The sequence below is a fragment of the Cyprinodon tularosa genome, unplaced genomic scaffold, assembly GCF_016077235.1.
Source record: "Cyprinodon tularosa strain WSP-4 unplaced genomic scaffold, ASM1607723v1 ctg102, whole genome shotgun sequence".
NCBI classification, from domain to species: Eukaryota; Metazoa; Chordata; class Actinopteri; order Cyprinodontiformes; family Cyprinodontidae; genus Cyprinodon; species Cyprinodon tularosa.
Genome location: NW_024037805.1, coordinates 1,340,506 through 1,356,598, shown reverse-complemented (window position 1 = coordinate 1,356,598; position 16,093 = coordinate 1,340,506). Strand labels below are relative to the sequence as shown.

Here is a 16,093-nt window from a genome sequence, read left to right as displayed (position 1 = left end):
CTGGAGGCTTCTTCCTGTTAAAAGGGAGGTTTTCCTCTCCACTGTCGCTTCAAGCATACTTAGTGTGAGGGATTGCTGAAGAGTCAATGAGTCGAGGCAATTAACTGATTTTCCTTAGATAGAAAAATGTAAAGTGCCTTGAGGTGACATGTATTGTGAGTTGGCGCTATATAAATAAACTGAATTGAATTGAATTAAAAAACATCTCCCGGATTAAAGGAATATTGTCTCAGCAGGAACTTTATACATCTTTGGTGGGATTGATTACTTGATTTTATCTTTCACTCACATATTATACTATTCTACACTGTATTAGTACTGAACTTGTGGGCTGTTCTGTCCCACATAAACTCCATTAATAGACTGTTCATGTCTACATTGTACTATTTATGTGCACTTTATTTACTTTGATGGATGTAAACAAGTTATTACTAGAAAAGCAGATGGATGTTTGTAGTTTCCAAACAACTCAAACATGCCGAATTAATTTTTAACCCACTAAATACAAGTCGCCTGATGCTGATCTTGTCACTTTGGATTGAGCGATGTTGTTTTTTTTGTTTTTGTTCTTTATTTTAACCTTTTTTTTTTAATCAAATGTACGGGGTTCTGGAAATGTTTGTGTCTGCCTTGTTGGTAGCAGTTTTTCTTCTCCCCAACCATAATGCAGTCAAATCCAGGACCCAAGGCCGGCCCACAGAACCCCAGGAGGATGACACAGAGGGAAACGAGCCCCATGTTCCACACCAGTGCAACATAAGCCCACTGATTGTGAGAACCAGAGGCGGGGGCTTAGAGAGTGTATGGGGGACAGGGCATAGAGATGTTGGAGAGACCAAGAGAGAGTGTGTTTATTTAAGTTTTTCGTCTCCTGACTCAGACAGAGAGCAGACTAGAGAGGATAATGAGAAACAGATCTTGGGTGAAGAGGAAGAGGAGGGGGGGAGAAGAGACGACATAGATGTGGTCGAGGGGGAGCAACAAAAAAAAAAAAATGAAGAAGAAGAGAAAAGGGGAGGAGAGGGGGAGAGTGACAGCCAAAAAAGGGGGGGTTGTGGCGTTGATCGCCACAGGAAATAGGCCCTCTTATGTTCACTAACTGACAGTTAACACTGCAGCCCTGGTGGCCCTGCAGCTGGTCCACAAGCTGAGGTATCAGAGACTTTAGCTGCTCCTCATTAGAATAACAATCATACTGTTTTTAGCCCAAATATGTGAAACATGAACCCTGATGCTCAGTTTAGTCTGAGGTGAAATAAAGACAGATATAATGATGGGAAGCAACATGGGAAAAGTTTAATGGCTAGAGTGTATTAAGAGGATGTGAAGTAAATATTATAGAAAGAAACCCCAGAAAAGGGGGGAGAGGAGGGAGTGAGGGGGAGGGAGGGGGTTACCCATGACTGACACATACAGAGTCCTATGGGGAATGAGTAACAGAGCAGCCGGGGCTGGGAAACCCACCCAAAGGCAATTAAGGGTAAAGGACGACAGAAATATTTGATGAACTTTTTTCTTCTCTCTCGCTGCCTCTGACGGGACGCAGGAAGGAGTCGTGGGATCTGGATGGCTCTGGAATTAAGGAACCCTGTTTACTGGCGGTATTGTTTGGGAAAACATTGAACATTTTTCCTGAAGGATGATTTAATGCTGACCGCAAAGCATCCGGTTGGATAAACTTACAAATAAAGCGACACGAAGCCCAAACTTTTTTCTTTATTTAGGTGGAAAGTTGAATCAAAACCCTGAAGAAGGAAAATATATATATATATTAACAAATATATATATGTATGTTTATTTTTAATATTTTTGTTTATTTATTTTTTGCGCAATGATGCGCTGATTAGAAAGGGCTGAAAGTTCTTGAAAGACTTCTTGGAAAGATTTTTTCTTCCTTTTTTTGTGGCGCACTTTAAGATAGAGAAGGGATCGTTGGGTTTTGATCCGATGGGGGCCGCGCCGGGCTCGGGCTGGGAGGAGGGCGAGTTCGAGTTCAAGTTGGTGTTTGAGGAGGACCAGCCTCAGCGGCAGATCCAGGGGCCCACCCCGGCGCGCACTGCCGAGCCAGAGAGCTCCGTCTCCGGGGAAGAGGAAAATAATGGCGCCCTGTTGCGGCTGGACTCCAACAATCTGGGTTAGAGTCATCATTTAAGTTCAGGCTGCAGTTAAAGAAGCTGCAGGCCTGCTTTCTTAATGCATGGGAACGTTTATGCGTGTTTGTATAGTTGCATGTACTCTAATGAGGGCCTCCAGCCATATGCATCTGCTGTTTGTGTTTGGGACTGAATGCGTGCCTGTTTCCCCGGGTGAATTCTCACCGAGGCTTTGTTTTCCAGTATGGTATGCATCTGCGTGCATATCTCGCTGTATTCCTATTTGTTGCGCGCATTTGCGCGCGTGTTTGGACATGTGTGCGTGCGGCCCCAGACTCAATGTGTTTCTAATCAGCTGTGCGTGTGAGCAAAGTTAACAGCTGCCATCTGGGAAGGAACCTCAACCTCTGTGTGTGCTGAGCTGAGCGCACCTCCTTTCTATCGCTCAGACTCCATCTCCCTCTTATTTTTAACCGCAAAAACTCTCAGAAACACGCTCAGTATGAAATCGTTTGTTTAACGTCCGCAAAGGTAATAAGTTTAACTATCAAATCCTGGGGATGATGAAGTGGAAGGCGAAGTAAGAGATCCACCAAACACAGAGATCAGATCTGATTAATAACATACTCCCTTTTTTAAATTAAGTGTAATCAAACCTTTAATTATAAATAGAGGGGAAAAGAGGCATAAATGGTCCCATTATTCTGTTGAACTTATTTTTTTTTATTATAAAGATGAGCTTTTTGGTACAGACATATGCTTTTATATTATACCCTTTGGATAGTTTTACCTATTTTAAGGGTTGAGATGCACCAATCCATTGGCAAATGATTGGAATCCTCCTGTACAACTTTAAACTACTCTTCCTCTCAGATTTTCCTGCTGAAATTTCTGTCTTATTGAATTTATCAAAACAAAGAAATGCAAATATCTTTTGTTTTAAATGCATGATCTAGGAGCATCTGCATTGATTAACCAGTAATAGAATGGTGTATTTTGTCCTCTGACGACATTTCCGACTTCAAAATTAGATATTTCAGTTGAAACATTCTCAAAACTTGGTAATTTGAAGCAGAAATTTGAAGCAACAGGACTAGACTAGACTTATACAGTCAAGATGGATAGTACACGCTGTAACAGCAGTTTACACTGCAAAAACCATCTGAAATTAAGTAAAAATTTCTTAAATCAAGTGTATTTACCCTTAATTTGAGCAGGTAAATAAGATAGTTTGCCAATAGAATGAGTACCTTTACACTTAAAACAAGTTAAATAGATAACATGCACTTGAAATAAGACAATGCAATTGATTTTTCTTATTTCAAATGTAAATTGTCTTGTTCCATTGGCAAAGTGTCTCATTTATCTCCTCAATTCAGGATAAAATGAACTTATTTTAAGAAAAAATGACTTATTTAGATTTACATTTTTTGCAGTGTAAATGTCTCGATTTGACAGTGTGCGGCAGTTATTTATTATGTATGAAGCGTTAAGTAATTCTTGCATGCTACGTCTCACTGTTTATAAGATGAGATATTTTAGCATTTTTACAGTGGTGTCAGAAGTACTCATATTTGTTAGTTAAGTAGAAGTATAGATACAGCAGTTTAAAAACACTCTGGTAAAAGTTGAAGTATCAACTTGACCTCTTTACTCAAGTAAAAGTGAAAAAGTATGTGCTCCAAAAACTACTTAAAGTATAAAAGTATTAAGTACCCTTTAAAAAAAATCAGCCAGATGCCACTATATGAATTGAAAGCTAAATTTTTCGACTATTTCTGAAAATTCTTTGAGAAAGGACCAAGGATGAGGGAGGTCTTGTTATTCTCTATCTTCCGATAAGTTCCCGCCTGTGTCCGACCTTTCAGCATCTTTTTCTGAATCCAACATTGTAGCATGGCATAGACAATTCACGTTTGCAGTTTGAAGAACACCTGCTTGCTTCTGATGATTTCCTTTAGCTAACCAATGAGTGTTTGTTTTCTATGACTCATCCAACTACACTAGTTTTCACTAGATGTGGATGGCGCCAATGATCTGCATTGGATGGAGCACATGACGGGAAATAAATATTTATAAACATTAAACCGAAGCCAAGAGTAACGAGAAACGTTTTTTTTTTTTTTTAATGTAAGGAATAGAAAGTACAAATATTTGTGTTAAAATGTAATGTGTAGAAGTCAGAAGTAGGAAGAAAAAAAAGTAATGGAGTAAAGTACATTAACAAAGTATTTTTATTTTGTTACTTGACATCTCTACATTTTTATATGCACAAAATTACATGTAGAACAGTAGTTTTTATTGTTAGGGTTTCAAGAACTACCATATATAAATAGTCTAAAATATAGAGGTACATAAGTAGGAAAGTGGAACCCATTTAACTCCAATTCGCTCCTAGTTTGAAGCTCCATGGACAATAGAAGGCACCAGTACTTTGATGTTGGGCTGCATGAGGACACAGTTGTTCCTCCACCTACTCTACCCCCCCAGTCAAAAAACACAACTTACACAGCCTTATGTTTAACTTTAACTCTCACCTTATTGATCTCATAAGTGACCTTATCTTATTTCTTGTCCAATCAATAATTCAGGAATTCTTTCACTTTATCTTGGATTTAAAACTATTATCGAATAATAGTTTTAATGTTTTATATTTGCAAACCAGGAAAATATATGGGCCTTAAAACCAGTAACTAATATAAAATGGTTGTGTTTTCGTTCCTTACCAAATGGAGATAGTGCTTTGAGATGATCAGTTAGAAAAAGCTGATGGGTGCATCTCTTAAAATGAGTCAATAGTAGGTTTATAATCTCCCCTTTTTGTTCTGTTAGCATTTATGTTTTATCTACGTTTTAGCATACTTACCTTCATCTTTAAATTAAGCATCTGTATCATTTCCTTGAATTTATTTATTTAGCCAAAACATTGGGAGACACAGACACCCCAAAATCAACCCTTATCCTTTAGAAACACTCATGCATTTGTGGATAATAGCGCAAGTCTTTAATGTAAGACGTCAGCATTTTTATTCCTCCTACTAATAAATTTAAAACAAGTTAATTCACACTTCAAAGAAAGATTTATTTCCCATGTGGCACAAACTCTCTTAGATGTTGGGATCAAATGTTTTCAACTGAACTTTGTTCCGGAAGCAGTGAAAGGTTTGTGACCCGTACTTCATTAGGATTTTATGCTGTTATCTTCACATCTGTTGAACATACAGTATTGAGCTAACAAGAAAAAAAAGCAGCTTTTATTTAATCTTAATAATTAAATGTGATTATCAATTCAAGTTAAATTCCAACTATAACCATTTGACCCTCATTGTGTTTATATCAGCCTTATTATATTGTAACATATTATGTTAAATTAACTTGTATTAACATCTTTGTCGAGGTCATATGGAAACATTTTATGCTATTCATTAATACATGCGGCATGATGCCAGCAAAACAGCTGATAAAGGAAAATCATTTTACTCCAAAAAGCTGATAAGAAACAAAAAAATGTGAATTATAACCAGAGATGGCAAAAGTACTCACTTTCCGTACTTGAGTAAAAGTACAGATACTTGTGTTAAAAAATATTCTGGTAAAAGTGGAAGTACTGATTAAACTTCTTTACTCAAGTAAAAGTAACAAAGTACAGGCTTGTAAATTTACTTAAAGTATAAAAGTAAAAGTAGAAACCACTTTTTTCATGCCGTTGCCTACATTTTAAATGGATGTCTGCCAATAGGACTAGATCTCCGTTGTGTTCATTTTCAATCATCTCGTCGTCCATGCTACTATGCTAACGCCACCGCCACCAAGCTGCAATGATTTGCCGCGAATGAATTTGGTATTGATGACGTGAAAAATAATAACGGTAACTCCATTGAAATGATTCAAAACTAAAGTAACGAGCCAATTTTTAAAAATGTAAGGAGTAGAAAGTACAGATATTTGTGTAAAAATGTAAGGAGTAGAAGTAAAAAGTCGCCATAAAAATAAGTAGAAAAGTAAAGTAAAAATATCAGAAAAATCTACTTGAGTACAGTAACAAAGTATTTGTATTTCGTTACTTCCCATCTCTGATTATAACAGCTATTCTTATTGTGACAGAAACAAAAAGAAACAGAAAGTAAAACAGCAGCTTTGTTCTAATTTATGCTTCATTTAATGTCTCATTAACTTTCATGTAATTCTTATTCAAGTAAAAAAAAGTGAACCACAATACTCGTTAGTAGTGTTGCACCGATACCAGTATAGGGCGGGGCCCTGATCCAGCACTAAAATGGTGGTATTGGTATCAGTATGTACCAACAAATAAGGCAACAATACCATTTAGAGAGCCAAAAGTTTATTCATCTATTGTCACCCATTCCAGGTAGGCAATAAAAACTTCTACTGGATCCACTTTGTATTAGTCTTTTTCCTGCTTCACAAAGGTAGGCAGCAGCTTGTCAAAGCCATGATGGCAATTATTTTACATCCAAGTAGTATGCAGTTCTTCATCTATATACACACACACATCAATTTAAAACAGATGGTATTGGGGCCAAAAAATGGCATTAGTCTTAGATGCTCTTAAACCAGAATATCCAAAACTGTAAAACAAGAATATTTACTCGTCATCTTGAGTCGCAATCATCAGGCTTTTTGTTGCTATTCAAGTTTTTTTTCCCTGAATAAGATTTTTCTTTCTTTGCCAAAAATGATAATGTTTAAAACATTAAGGAAATATTCTTTTAATATATATACTAGTTTTTAATCTAACTAGAAATGAAACAATAACATTAGGATCAGTTTCTTTATCTATCTGCTGTTAAGTTTTATTTAAAGAAAGCCATTTTATAACACTCTGTGTCATTCTGTGAGCCCTTTGGGTTTCTGTACCAGAAGTAAAAAAAAAATCATTGGATCATTTATGTGTTTCCTTAGGATTTGTTGAAAAAAGAGTAGATGTCCAAAGACAAACTGGCCTGTTTTAATCTCTAATTGATTGATGCACCAATATCAATAATTTCTCAAAGGTCAAACTTGTATTTATTTAAGGAATGTTGCTTTTTGTTTGCACCGTTGTTAGTGGTGAAATCCATACACCCTATTGCCTCATACAGATCTGGGTTCACATTGAAAGGAATATCACAGATTCAGGCATGATGCATTTCTAAATATCTCATAGCTTTTGACGTCTCAGGGGGGCTGTAACTCTCAGGCTGGAGGTAAATATAGCTTTAAAAATCGGTTATTAACATCTTTGCACTTTAGAATAACTTTTTATGTGTAGAATAACTTTTTATGTGTTCAATAAGCGTTAGGTAAGCTTTTGAGGCCCATAAACTTTACTGGTTTGCACACAAACATTCATATACCCAGACCTAAAACCTGCCTTTGCACAGCAGCTTTAATCACTTGGAAATATCTCTTCTGCCAGGAAACATTTGAAGAGATGTTTTTTTTTTTCCCTAACTCGTAATTTGTTGGCGGTTTCAGTTGTGTGTCCGTGTTGCCCAAAATTTGCCTGCATGGCTCACCGCCATCATTGCACAACAATGATCAGATGGAGCCTTGCTCATTACAGAATAACCGCCGCTATGCTCCGTGTGGAAGCCGTCCACACAGCATAGGCGGGAATTATATGTGGCCTGCAGCAGTTATGGCCTTGTTTGGGTGGGTGTTTGGCATCAAATACACACACAAAAAAAAAAAAGTTTTGGTGATTTCATGCTTAAGAAAATGTGTTTTAGTACCGGTTATAAAAACTAGAAGCATGGTATGCGACTGTTAATGAAAAAAGAATGGGCTCTCCGTGATTTGGTCATGCATGCATTTTTTTAATGCTTAACAGAACATTTGTTAACCATGAATGTACTTTTTAGAAAATGAAACAATGATTATTATGGTATAACAATGCAGAGAAAAAAAAATACAGTAGCTTATAAATGTGTATGCATTCCTTTTACTGTCATTTTTTTCTGCTAAAGGAAATAGTGCAAATTATCTGCAAACTTTTTCTGAATATAATTTGATATTGATTATTTACAACCCAGAAACAAAACAAAATAATCCAAACCTTTTTTTAACGGAAATGTTTAAATAAGAAGATGCAAATCGGATAAATGGAGGCAGAAGATGTCTTTCAGTCATCAATGCACACATTCAGAGACACACAGGAGCTCCTTCAAGCTGGGCACCGTCTCATTCACAACACCTGTCCCATCAACCAGGAATCCACATCACTGCATCTGTAATAGAGTGATTATAGGACCAGTTTGATATAACACAATTTCATACAATATATAATTAGGGGTCCCCGCTCCATCTCGCCATCAGTTTGGGGGTCCGTGGCCTGGAAAACTTTAAAGACCCCTGTCTAAAATGAACAGTCACGTTCAGCTTCCTGCATCTTGAGTTAATTATATTTGTTCTCTCTGCCTTGCAAACGTTCTCTAAATGTTTCAGGTTAACTAGAGTCTGGCAGGGGCATTTCAAAACTTCAACAATCCTCTACTTAAGCCACTCTCTGGTTAAAACGGTTGCATGGTTGGACTCACAGGGAAGCTAAAGCATCAAATCTCTCTTAATTTTCTTATTTAATGCAGACACTTCGAGGTTCTTGAGCTACAACTGGCTTTGCTTTGGCACCTGGGGGGGATTTACCATTAGGCAATACTCAGCTGTTGCCTAGGGCCCCAAGTTCCTGGGGGCCCCATAAAACTGTTTAAATGTATGGTTAATATAACTATTCCTTGTGTGTCCACATTAATTATGTTTTTATATAAAATCCTTTGGCTAAAATGCCATCAGAACGCTTATAATATTAAGTGTGTCTCAGCCCCCCCTTCAGTGTCCACCATATTGGATCAGTCCATTTGATGCACATGTTCAGAAAGGTCCAAACAGACAGCAGCAAACCATTTGAAAACAAATGATGCAAAGAGCAGTGTTGCAAACTTAGCGCTTTAGTCGCTATATTTAGCCACTTTTCAGACCCCTCTAGCACTTTGATTTCAAAAAGCGCCTAGCGCCAAATCTAGAGACTTTTTTTTGCTACTGGAGACTTTGGAGACAACATCTAAAAGCAGCGAACTCTGCTCTCCAGAGCAAGTAGATTGGTAAGACTGGCCCCCTGCCTGTCTTTGCCTAGGGCCCCACATTTCCTAAATCCGCCCGTGTATTGCACCAATCCTATTTTATCTACCTCCTCCCAAAAGATTAGTCTAATCTGAAGATAAGTAGCCAGTAGATCATAATGGTGGCTTTAATCAAGAATGGGGGATTTCTTTTAAAGAAAAGACTATTTTTCTTTTTCATCACATAAAGAAAAGAAAGATGGTGTCACTTATAAAAAAAAATGTGACCTATGCAACAATTAGCTGAACAGAAAGCAGATCTCTCTGCATAATCAATAACATTTCAAAGCTTATTCTGTCCTAGTGATGTGTTTGTGATTTCTCTGTTTATTTTACCGGATGGTTGTTAAAGTATTGAGGTTAAAGGAACTGTTCTACCTGCTGTTAATTATCTGATAAGATCATGTTGTCTGCTCCAATAACAGGACTGCAGACACTTAAAAAACAAACAAAAACGGAAATAACCCAGAGTCTAATGTTGCATGGAAATTGAAAAATAAATATAAAGCAATGAAAGGATTAATGGGAAAATTAGCTGCGTTATCTGAATGAAACAACAATAATCTAGCCTACCCCTATGATCTTGATATAACTGTAACAAAAAAGGCTCAACATTTGGATCCACTGCTGTTCTTGGATTCCTTTGAAAGGCTTCAGAGGGTGGAGTAATTACTTTCCTTACAGCATAATTACAGTAGATTGAGTAAAACTAATGTGCACCAAATAATAAAAAACACACCAGTAATTTTGCTTAAAAGATTTTGATCCAAGTTTTATCTGTATCTACTAAATAATCTACCAAATTAACAAAAAACACCAACATATTGCATGCTCTGGATAAAATAGCAGACTGTTAACTAAAAGGCAGTATGCTTCATTATAAATCTTGCATGCTTTTATATAAAAATACCTCATGAATATTCAGTTAGATTTTTTTTTTGTCTTTCAGACAATAGATTGTTGTCTGAATATTTCAATGATTTAGACACGTAAAATGAAATCTATTCAAATTTGATCATATTTCCCTGATATTTAACCTTGTACCTTGTTCATTCATTCGTTCATTTATTCATTCAGGTACAGACAACCACTTAGCCATCAGTCATGCAGGACAATCAATCAGCATCCCCAGCCCGCCGCCTTCATCCAATCAGCGAGCAGGGATGCATTCGCCTCCTCCCAGACGTGCTGCAGTCAGAGAGTTCAGCGGCACCTATGAAAGCCTGCCGGCTCGCTCTGTGCAGGTAAGTAAACAACACTTCCAATCAGAATCAGCTCTATTTGCACGCTGGTCCATGCAAGAAAAAATGTTGACTCTGGTTCCACTTTGCAATCAATGAGGATAAATATTGCTCTTAAATTTGTAGCCAAATATGTTTCTTCACAAGTGACAACGATGATTGGACTGGTGCAAAAAAACATTTCCGGATTAATTAAAACCTTACTGGGTTTAAACAGGCCTCTGGGCTGTGAGTAGTAGAGTTATTTTTAACTGTTCTTTGTTGTTTATTTCTTCTGTTTGAATTTTTTTTGTCTTCTCATCTAAAACGCCTCCGAGTCCTATTTTTTTATTTGAGATTCCTTCTACTTTTTTATATCTAAAGTGCTCGTTGTTAGACATACTGGTTCCATTTCAGTCCAAATGGAATATTCCAATCAGATAGTAAACCAATAAGTCTAAATCTTTGTTATATGTTTATGTCAGGTTTCAGAGTCGTGTGTGGTTGAATGCCCCAGTATCCAGATAACCACCATTTCACCAGAAGATGACCCAGCACCAACTATTGCCAGCTACTGGGACACCAGCAGCAGTGGTGGGTGGGACAGAGAGCGCCTCTACCTCCCCCTGCTGGACCCCTTTTCTTACCGCGACAGGTTCCCTGGCTCCCTCAGCCCCAGCCCCGCCTCCAGCCCTTCATCCAGAGGCTGGCTTAGCCCCGCTTCCAGCTGCGACTCCCTGCTGGTGGAGGAAGAGGAGCTCAATGAGGCCACCATTAGTTTTGGACTTTCTCCCTCCTCCAGGCCTACTTCTCCTGGGGGTAAAAAGCGCAGGAACTCTCCTTTAGCTTCCCCCTGCATCTCACGGCGAAGCAGTTACTCAGAGGACCTGCAGGGGTGTAACCTCGAAGGTGGAGAGTCTACCTCCCAGTCTCAAGCTCTGCCCAGCCTCTGTGAGCTAAACATCCCGCAGAAAACCAGGAAGACATCACTGGAGCAGGCAAAGATCCTGACTTGCTCTTATTACGCTCTTTACCAAATTCCAAGCAATTCAATTTATAAGTAAATGAAAGCGTTTTTTATGTCAGTTGTCTCCCAGAGAGGGGGATCAGGAACAGGGACCGGGCCGAAGCTCCCCCTGCCCGATGCCGGAGACCCAGCAGACCCGGAGGGAGCCCCCATCCGTCGGAATGGACTACCTCCCTGTGCCTCCTGCTCTGGCCTGGGGCAGAACCAGAGCTAGTGCCCACAGTCCTCTATTCAGGCAAGAACACTTTTTATGTTGTCATCAAAGTGTTAAAAACCTTAGAAGAGGTTTAAATGTCCTCCATTAAAACAGAAAAGTAACTGAAAAACACATCACAATGAAAGCACTCCATGTTTCTCTTAAAGATAGAGTCCAAAAATGAATCCAGTATAACCTCAATCGTTCAAAATGGCTAATTTGATTCCACACTTTAATTCATAATTAGACTTTAATGAAGTAAAAAAAAAAAAAATCTGGTTTCATTTATACCTAGGCTGCTCTTGAAGCAGGGTCTTGATTTTCCTTGTTCACTTTTCTGACCCTTAAAAAATGTCATCAAAACATATTTTTTTAATTAAAAATATTGGAGAAAACACCAAATTCATAACAATATGGCTTTATTGCCAAAAAGGAGCCTCTTTCTCTTGAAGAAAGAAAGGTACAGCCTTACTTATGCTCGCAAAGTGTAATGATTCCTAAGACTTGTGTAGTAACGTCTTTTAGACAGATGAAACCAAAGCAGAGATGTTTGGCAATAACGCAGTGCAATTTGTTTGGTAAAACCAAACACAACCTTTCTGCAAAAACACATCATACAAACTGACAGGCATGGTGATTGAGTGATGGTGTTTAGGCTTGTTTTGCAGTCACAGGATCTGAACACGTTGCAATCATTAGGCCAAACATAAACCTCTCTGCATGCCAAAGCGTTCCAGATTCAAACGTGAGGCCATCTGTCTGATATAATCAAGAAAAGGATGCCAAACACAACAGCAAAACTAAAAAAAAAAAAAAAAAATGGCTGTATAAGAAAAGAATCAAGTGGCTATAGTGACCTAGTTAAAGTTTATACCTCAACCTAATTAAGAATGCCATCGGTGGACCATAAGCAATCCATGCAAGCCATGGTTCCCCCTCCTGGTTCAACATTTCCATTTAGGTTTCATCTGTGATGAAAGGTTAATAGCATGGCTGAAGAATCACCTGCGATAAATCTTAACAAAGTGGTGCCAGATGCATGTGGTGAATCACAGCTAGTTTGTTCCGCTTACATTTTCATTCTCGCCTCTATCATTGCAACTAAGCAGGCCCCCATTTTACTTAAACCACACAGGTGTCAAGCTATGTTGGTGTTGCTAAGCTTGTGGTTAAACATTATTTGGTGTTATTTAGATTGCAGTGTAGGTACCAGATCTGCTCGGGGTCCTGCCCTTTCCTATGACATCATCATAACGCCACTCGGACAAACTGTATTGCACCCGTTTCTTATGAATCAGATCTCTTCTGGAGTCTTAACATATTATTATTACCCATATTTTTTACATTTCATCAACGATCTAAAGTAGTCAAAAGTAGAAAACAATCATTTATCAGTATCGAAGGAAAGTCCTGCGATCTCAGACAGACTGAGCTCTGCCGTTTAACAAGGTGACAAAAAAAATCCCAGCTTATTTATATTTTTTTATTACGATCTGAAGGCAAGGAGGACAAATGGAACATCTTAAAATGACTTTTGTAGAGATTTAAGACGAAGAAAACAGTTATTCTACTTGTAAAAAACGAACAGCTGTTGTTGACAGAAATTTATAAGCAGTGTAGCTTAATATGGTCACTTCCAGATCTATCCCGGAAGCACGATCCGTCTTGCATGAACAGATATACATCTGGGTGTCCATAAATAATGTAATTATAGTACTAAATTACTTATTTCTATGCTTAACTCACTAAAGAATGCTAATACACATCTTTAAAAAATGCTGTATGACTTTTGCGAGACAATTTTGATGCTTTTTACATTTTCTTCGTTAAACCGTTCCTCTGATGTCATCATAGGACATGCTCAGAACAGTCCGGCAAAATATGTTTACCGTGTTTATCTGCATTTTAGTTGTTTCTTTTTTTAGATTACGCACTATATACCATAAGGTTAATACGAAAGGAAAACATAAAACTCAAAAACTAGATTTATGTTAATATCCAAAGCCGAAAAAGTACCGGAAGTAGCGTAGGATCCCAATTCAGGTGCAGATCGGGCAAAGACGACTGATAAAACAGAAAGAATTGTAAGGCATTTATTTTCTCAGGAAATACATTATTAACCTTGAACACATTATATTTTAGTACGTTTCCTATTTTTGCAGAGGGAAAAACGTCATTTAGGTCTTTTAAAAAAAATAAAAGCAAAGACGGCCCGGATGCATATTTGGATGTGTAGATGAACTGATGGCGCATGCGTAGAACAGCTTGTACTTCGGGGACGAATCTGGCAGTGACATGGCTAACTGAGCGAGCTAAAATAGGCTAACCTGTTAGCCACTGAATACAGCTAGCCAAAGCACTATTCAGCTCGACCCCTTTATATCACGGCCTTGCAGTTCAGCATCGACAGATTTTTTTCAGTTTCAGGGGAAACTTTCTCGGTCATTGGACACATTACAGAGGCTCCAGACTCCGCACATGGATGCTGCATTATGTTATAATCGTTGTCTAGGCAACCACGTCATGTGACAACGTTCAGCCAATCATATAGTGTAATAGCACTGACACACGCAGGGCCCGAACAGATCTGACCACCCAAGCAGATCTGGTACCTACACCGGCAGGGGTCTCGTTTATCCCCGTCTCCATTGGTCAGACCTGTTTTACCTTCTTTCCATTCTGAGTATTTTTCCAACTGTAAAACTGTTCTTGCATTCCTTGCTATTAAAAGTAATACGCTGATTTATTTATTTACTTGTTATCACCACAGATTTTCTAGAAAGATCTTAAGAATACAAACAGATGGATCTAGTGGGACGTCCAAATACGAACATTTTATAGTTTTAGTGGTTATATATTCCCAATACCTTGTTAAAAACAGGCAGTCCCATTAGATATTTGTATTGTCACCAGTGTGACCACAGCTTAGCCACCATTTAATGGAAGGGTCACGGATAATACGTAAAACTAGAGGGGTTTCCAACAATATGTTTGCTATTCTCTGTTGATTCCTTCCTGCTATACTGTAGCCGTTTGTGGTATTACATCCTATACATGTTCATTCCCAGTATCCATAGGAAGGATCCTATTCAGTGATCTGATATTAATCATTATCAGTTTTGTTTCTAGAAGTCAAACTTAATTATTTAAAGAAATGCATCCTAATTAACAATAGTAATGTTGGAAATTCCATTATCGTCATTTGCGATTAGGGCTGGATAATACTGCTAAAACTCATATTATGATATACTGTATATCTTGATTTCTCTCAATGCAATATAAATCTGATATTTATATAAATATCATAAAAGCCTCAGAAAAATGTGCCAAGCAAGCCCACAGCAGAGTCCTATCCAGATGTCTGATTTTTATTATGCAAAGAAACTCCTGAAATATAACATGTCAGAAATGATTTTTCAAAAAGAAAAACGTGTGTAGTTTTTGGTGCTATGGTAAATGGTAAATGGTAAATGGTATGTACTTATATAGCGCCTTTATTCAAGTTAGGAGACTTGACCAAAGCGCTTTACACTACATTCATTCACCCATTCACACACACACTCACACACTGATGGTGGCAAGCTACATTGTAGCCACAGCTGCCCTGGGGCTCACTGACAGAAGCGAGGCTGCCGTACACTGGCGCCACCGGGCCCTCTGAGCTCAAACAGATTAAATGCACATTCACCCAGGTGATTATCTCTCCCTCCTCATATTCAAATGGCTTCTTCCCTCTTTTAGTTTCTTTGCCATTGCCTCCATTTTTTTTATTAACATTCATTGTTCAAGAAGACTAAAATAAATTAGCAAAACAGCTCATGATTGGCTCTAAATGTGCAGAATAAATGTCGCCAATTGATTCACAAAAATCAAGCTTTTCATTAAACCCTTAATGACACTATAGGCAGAGCTTTATAAACCATCCTATCAGGATCAGGATCACCCCCCAGTTCTAGTCTTGACTTAATGTGTTCTGTTTTTTAATAAAAGCCTTATCCTCTTTAGTAAAAAAACAAAACAGATTACAGTCCTCTTGTTTTGTTACCTGGGCACATTGAACTATAACAACAGGAAACAACACTTAATCTTAGGGGAGATTGGCGGCCTAGTGGTTACGGCATAGAGCTTGGAATCCTGGGATTCTGAGTTCGAGCCCCACTGCCACTCTGGGTCCCTTAACCCCACACTGCTCCCTGGGCGCCCCACAATGGCAGCCCACTGCTCCCCAAGTGGATGGGTTAAATGCAGAGGTAAATTTCTCGACTGTTAGATCAATAAAGTTCAATTATTATCATAGTAAGGATCAGCTCAGTTAAAACAAAATGAATTCTTTCACCCGTTCCATAATGTGACAGGAGGGAGCTGCCTTAAAGTCTGCGCTCGGCTCCCCTTTTAATTTAACTTGAAGCTATGCCGCCAGCTGTTGCCTTGGGAACAAT

The 16,093-nt window shown here is 38.2% G+C and overlaps 1 protein-coding gene across 1 annotated transcript in view; it reads left to right on the top strand.

The window, feature by feature from the left end:
* The first annotated feature begins 1,494 nt into the window (after positions 1 to 1,494).
* The window catches only part of nfatc4 (nuclear factor of activated T cells 4), a 44,690-nt gene continuing 30,091 nt past the window's right edge, over positions 1,495 to 16,093 (top strand). Inside the window, exons 1-4 of the mRNA XM_038279551.1 lie at positions 1,495 to 2,134; positions 10,289 to 10,455; positions 10,917 to 11,429; positions 11,518 to 11,693. Coding sequence (XP_038135479.1) covers positions 1,948 to 2,134; positions 10,289 to 10,455; positions 10,917 to 11,429; positions 11,518 to 11,693 — 1,043 coding nt within the window. The 5' untranslated portion in view covers positions 1,495 to 1,947. The remainder of the gene's footprint in view (positions 2,135 to 10,288; positions 10,456 to 10,916; positions 11,430 to 11,517; positions 11,694 to 16,093) is intronic.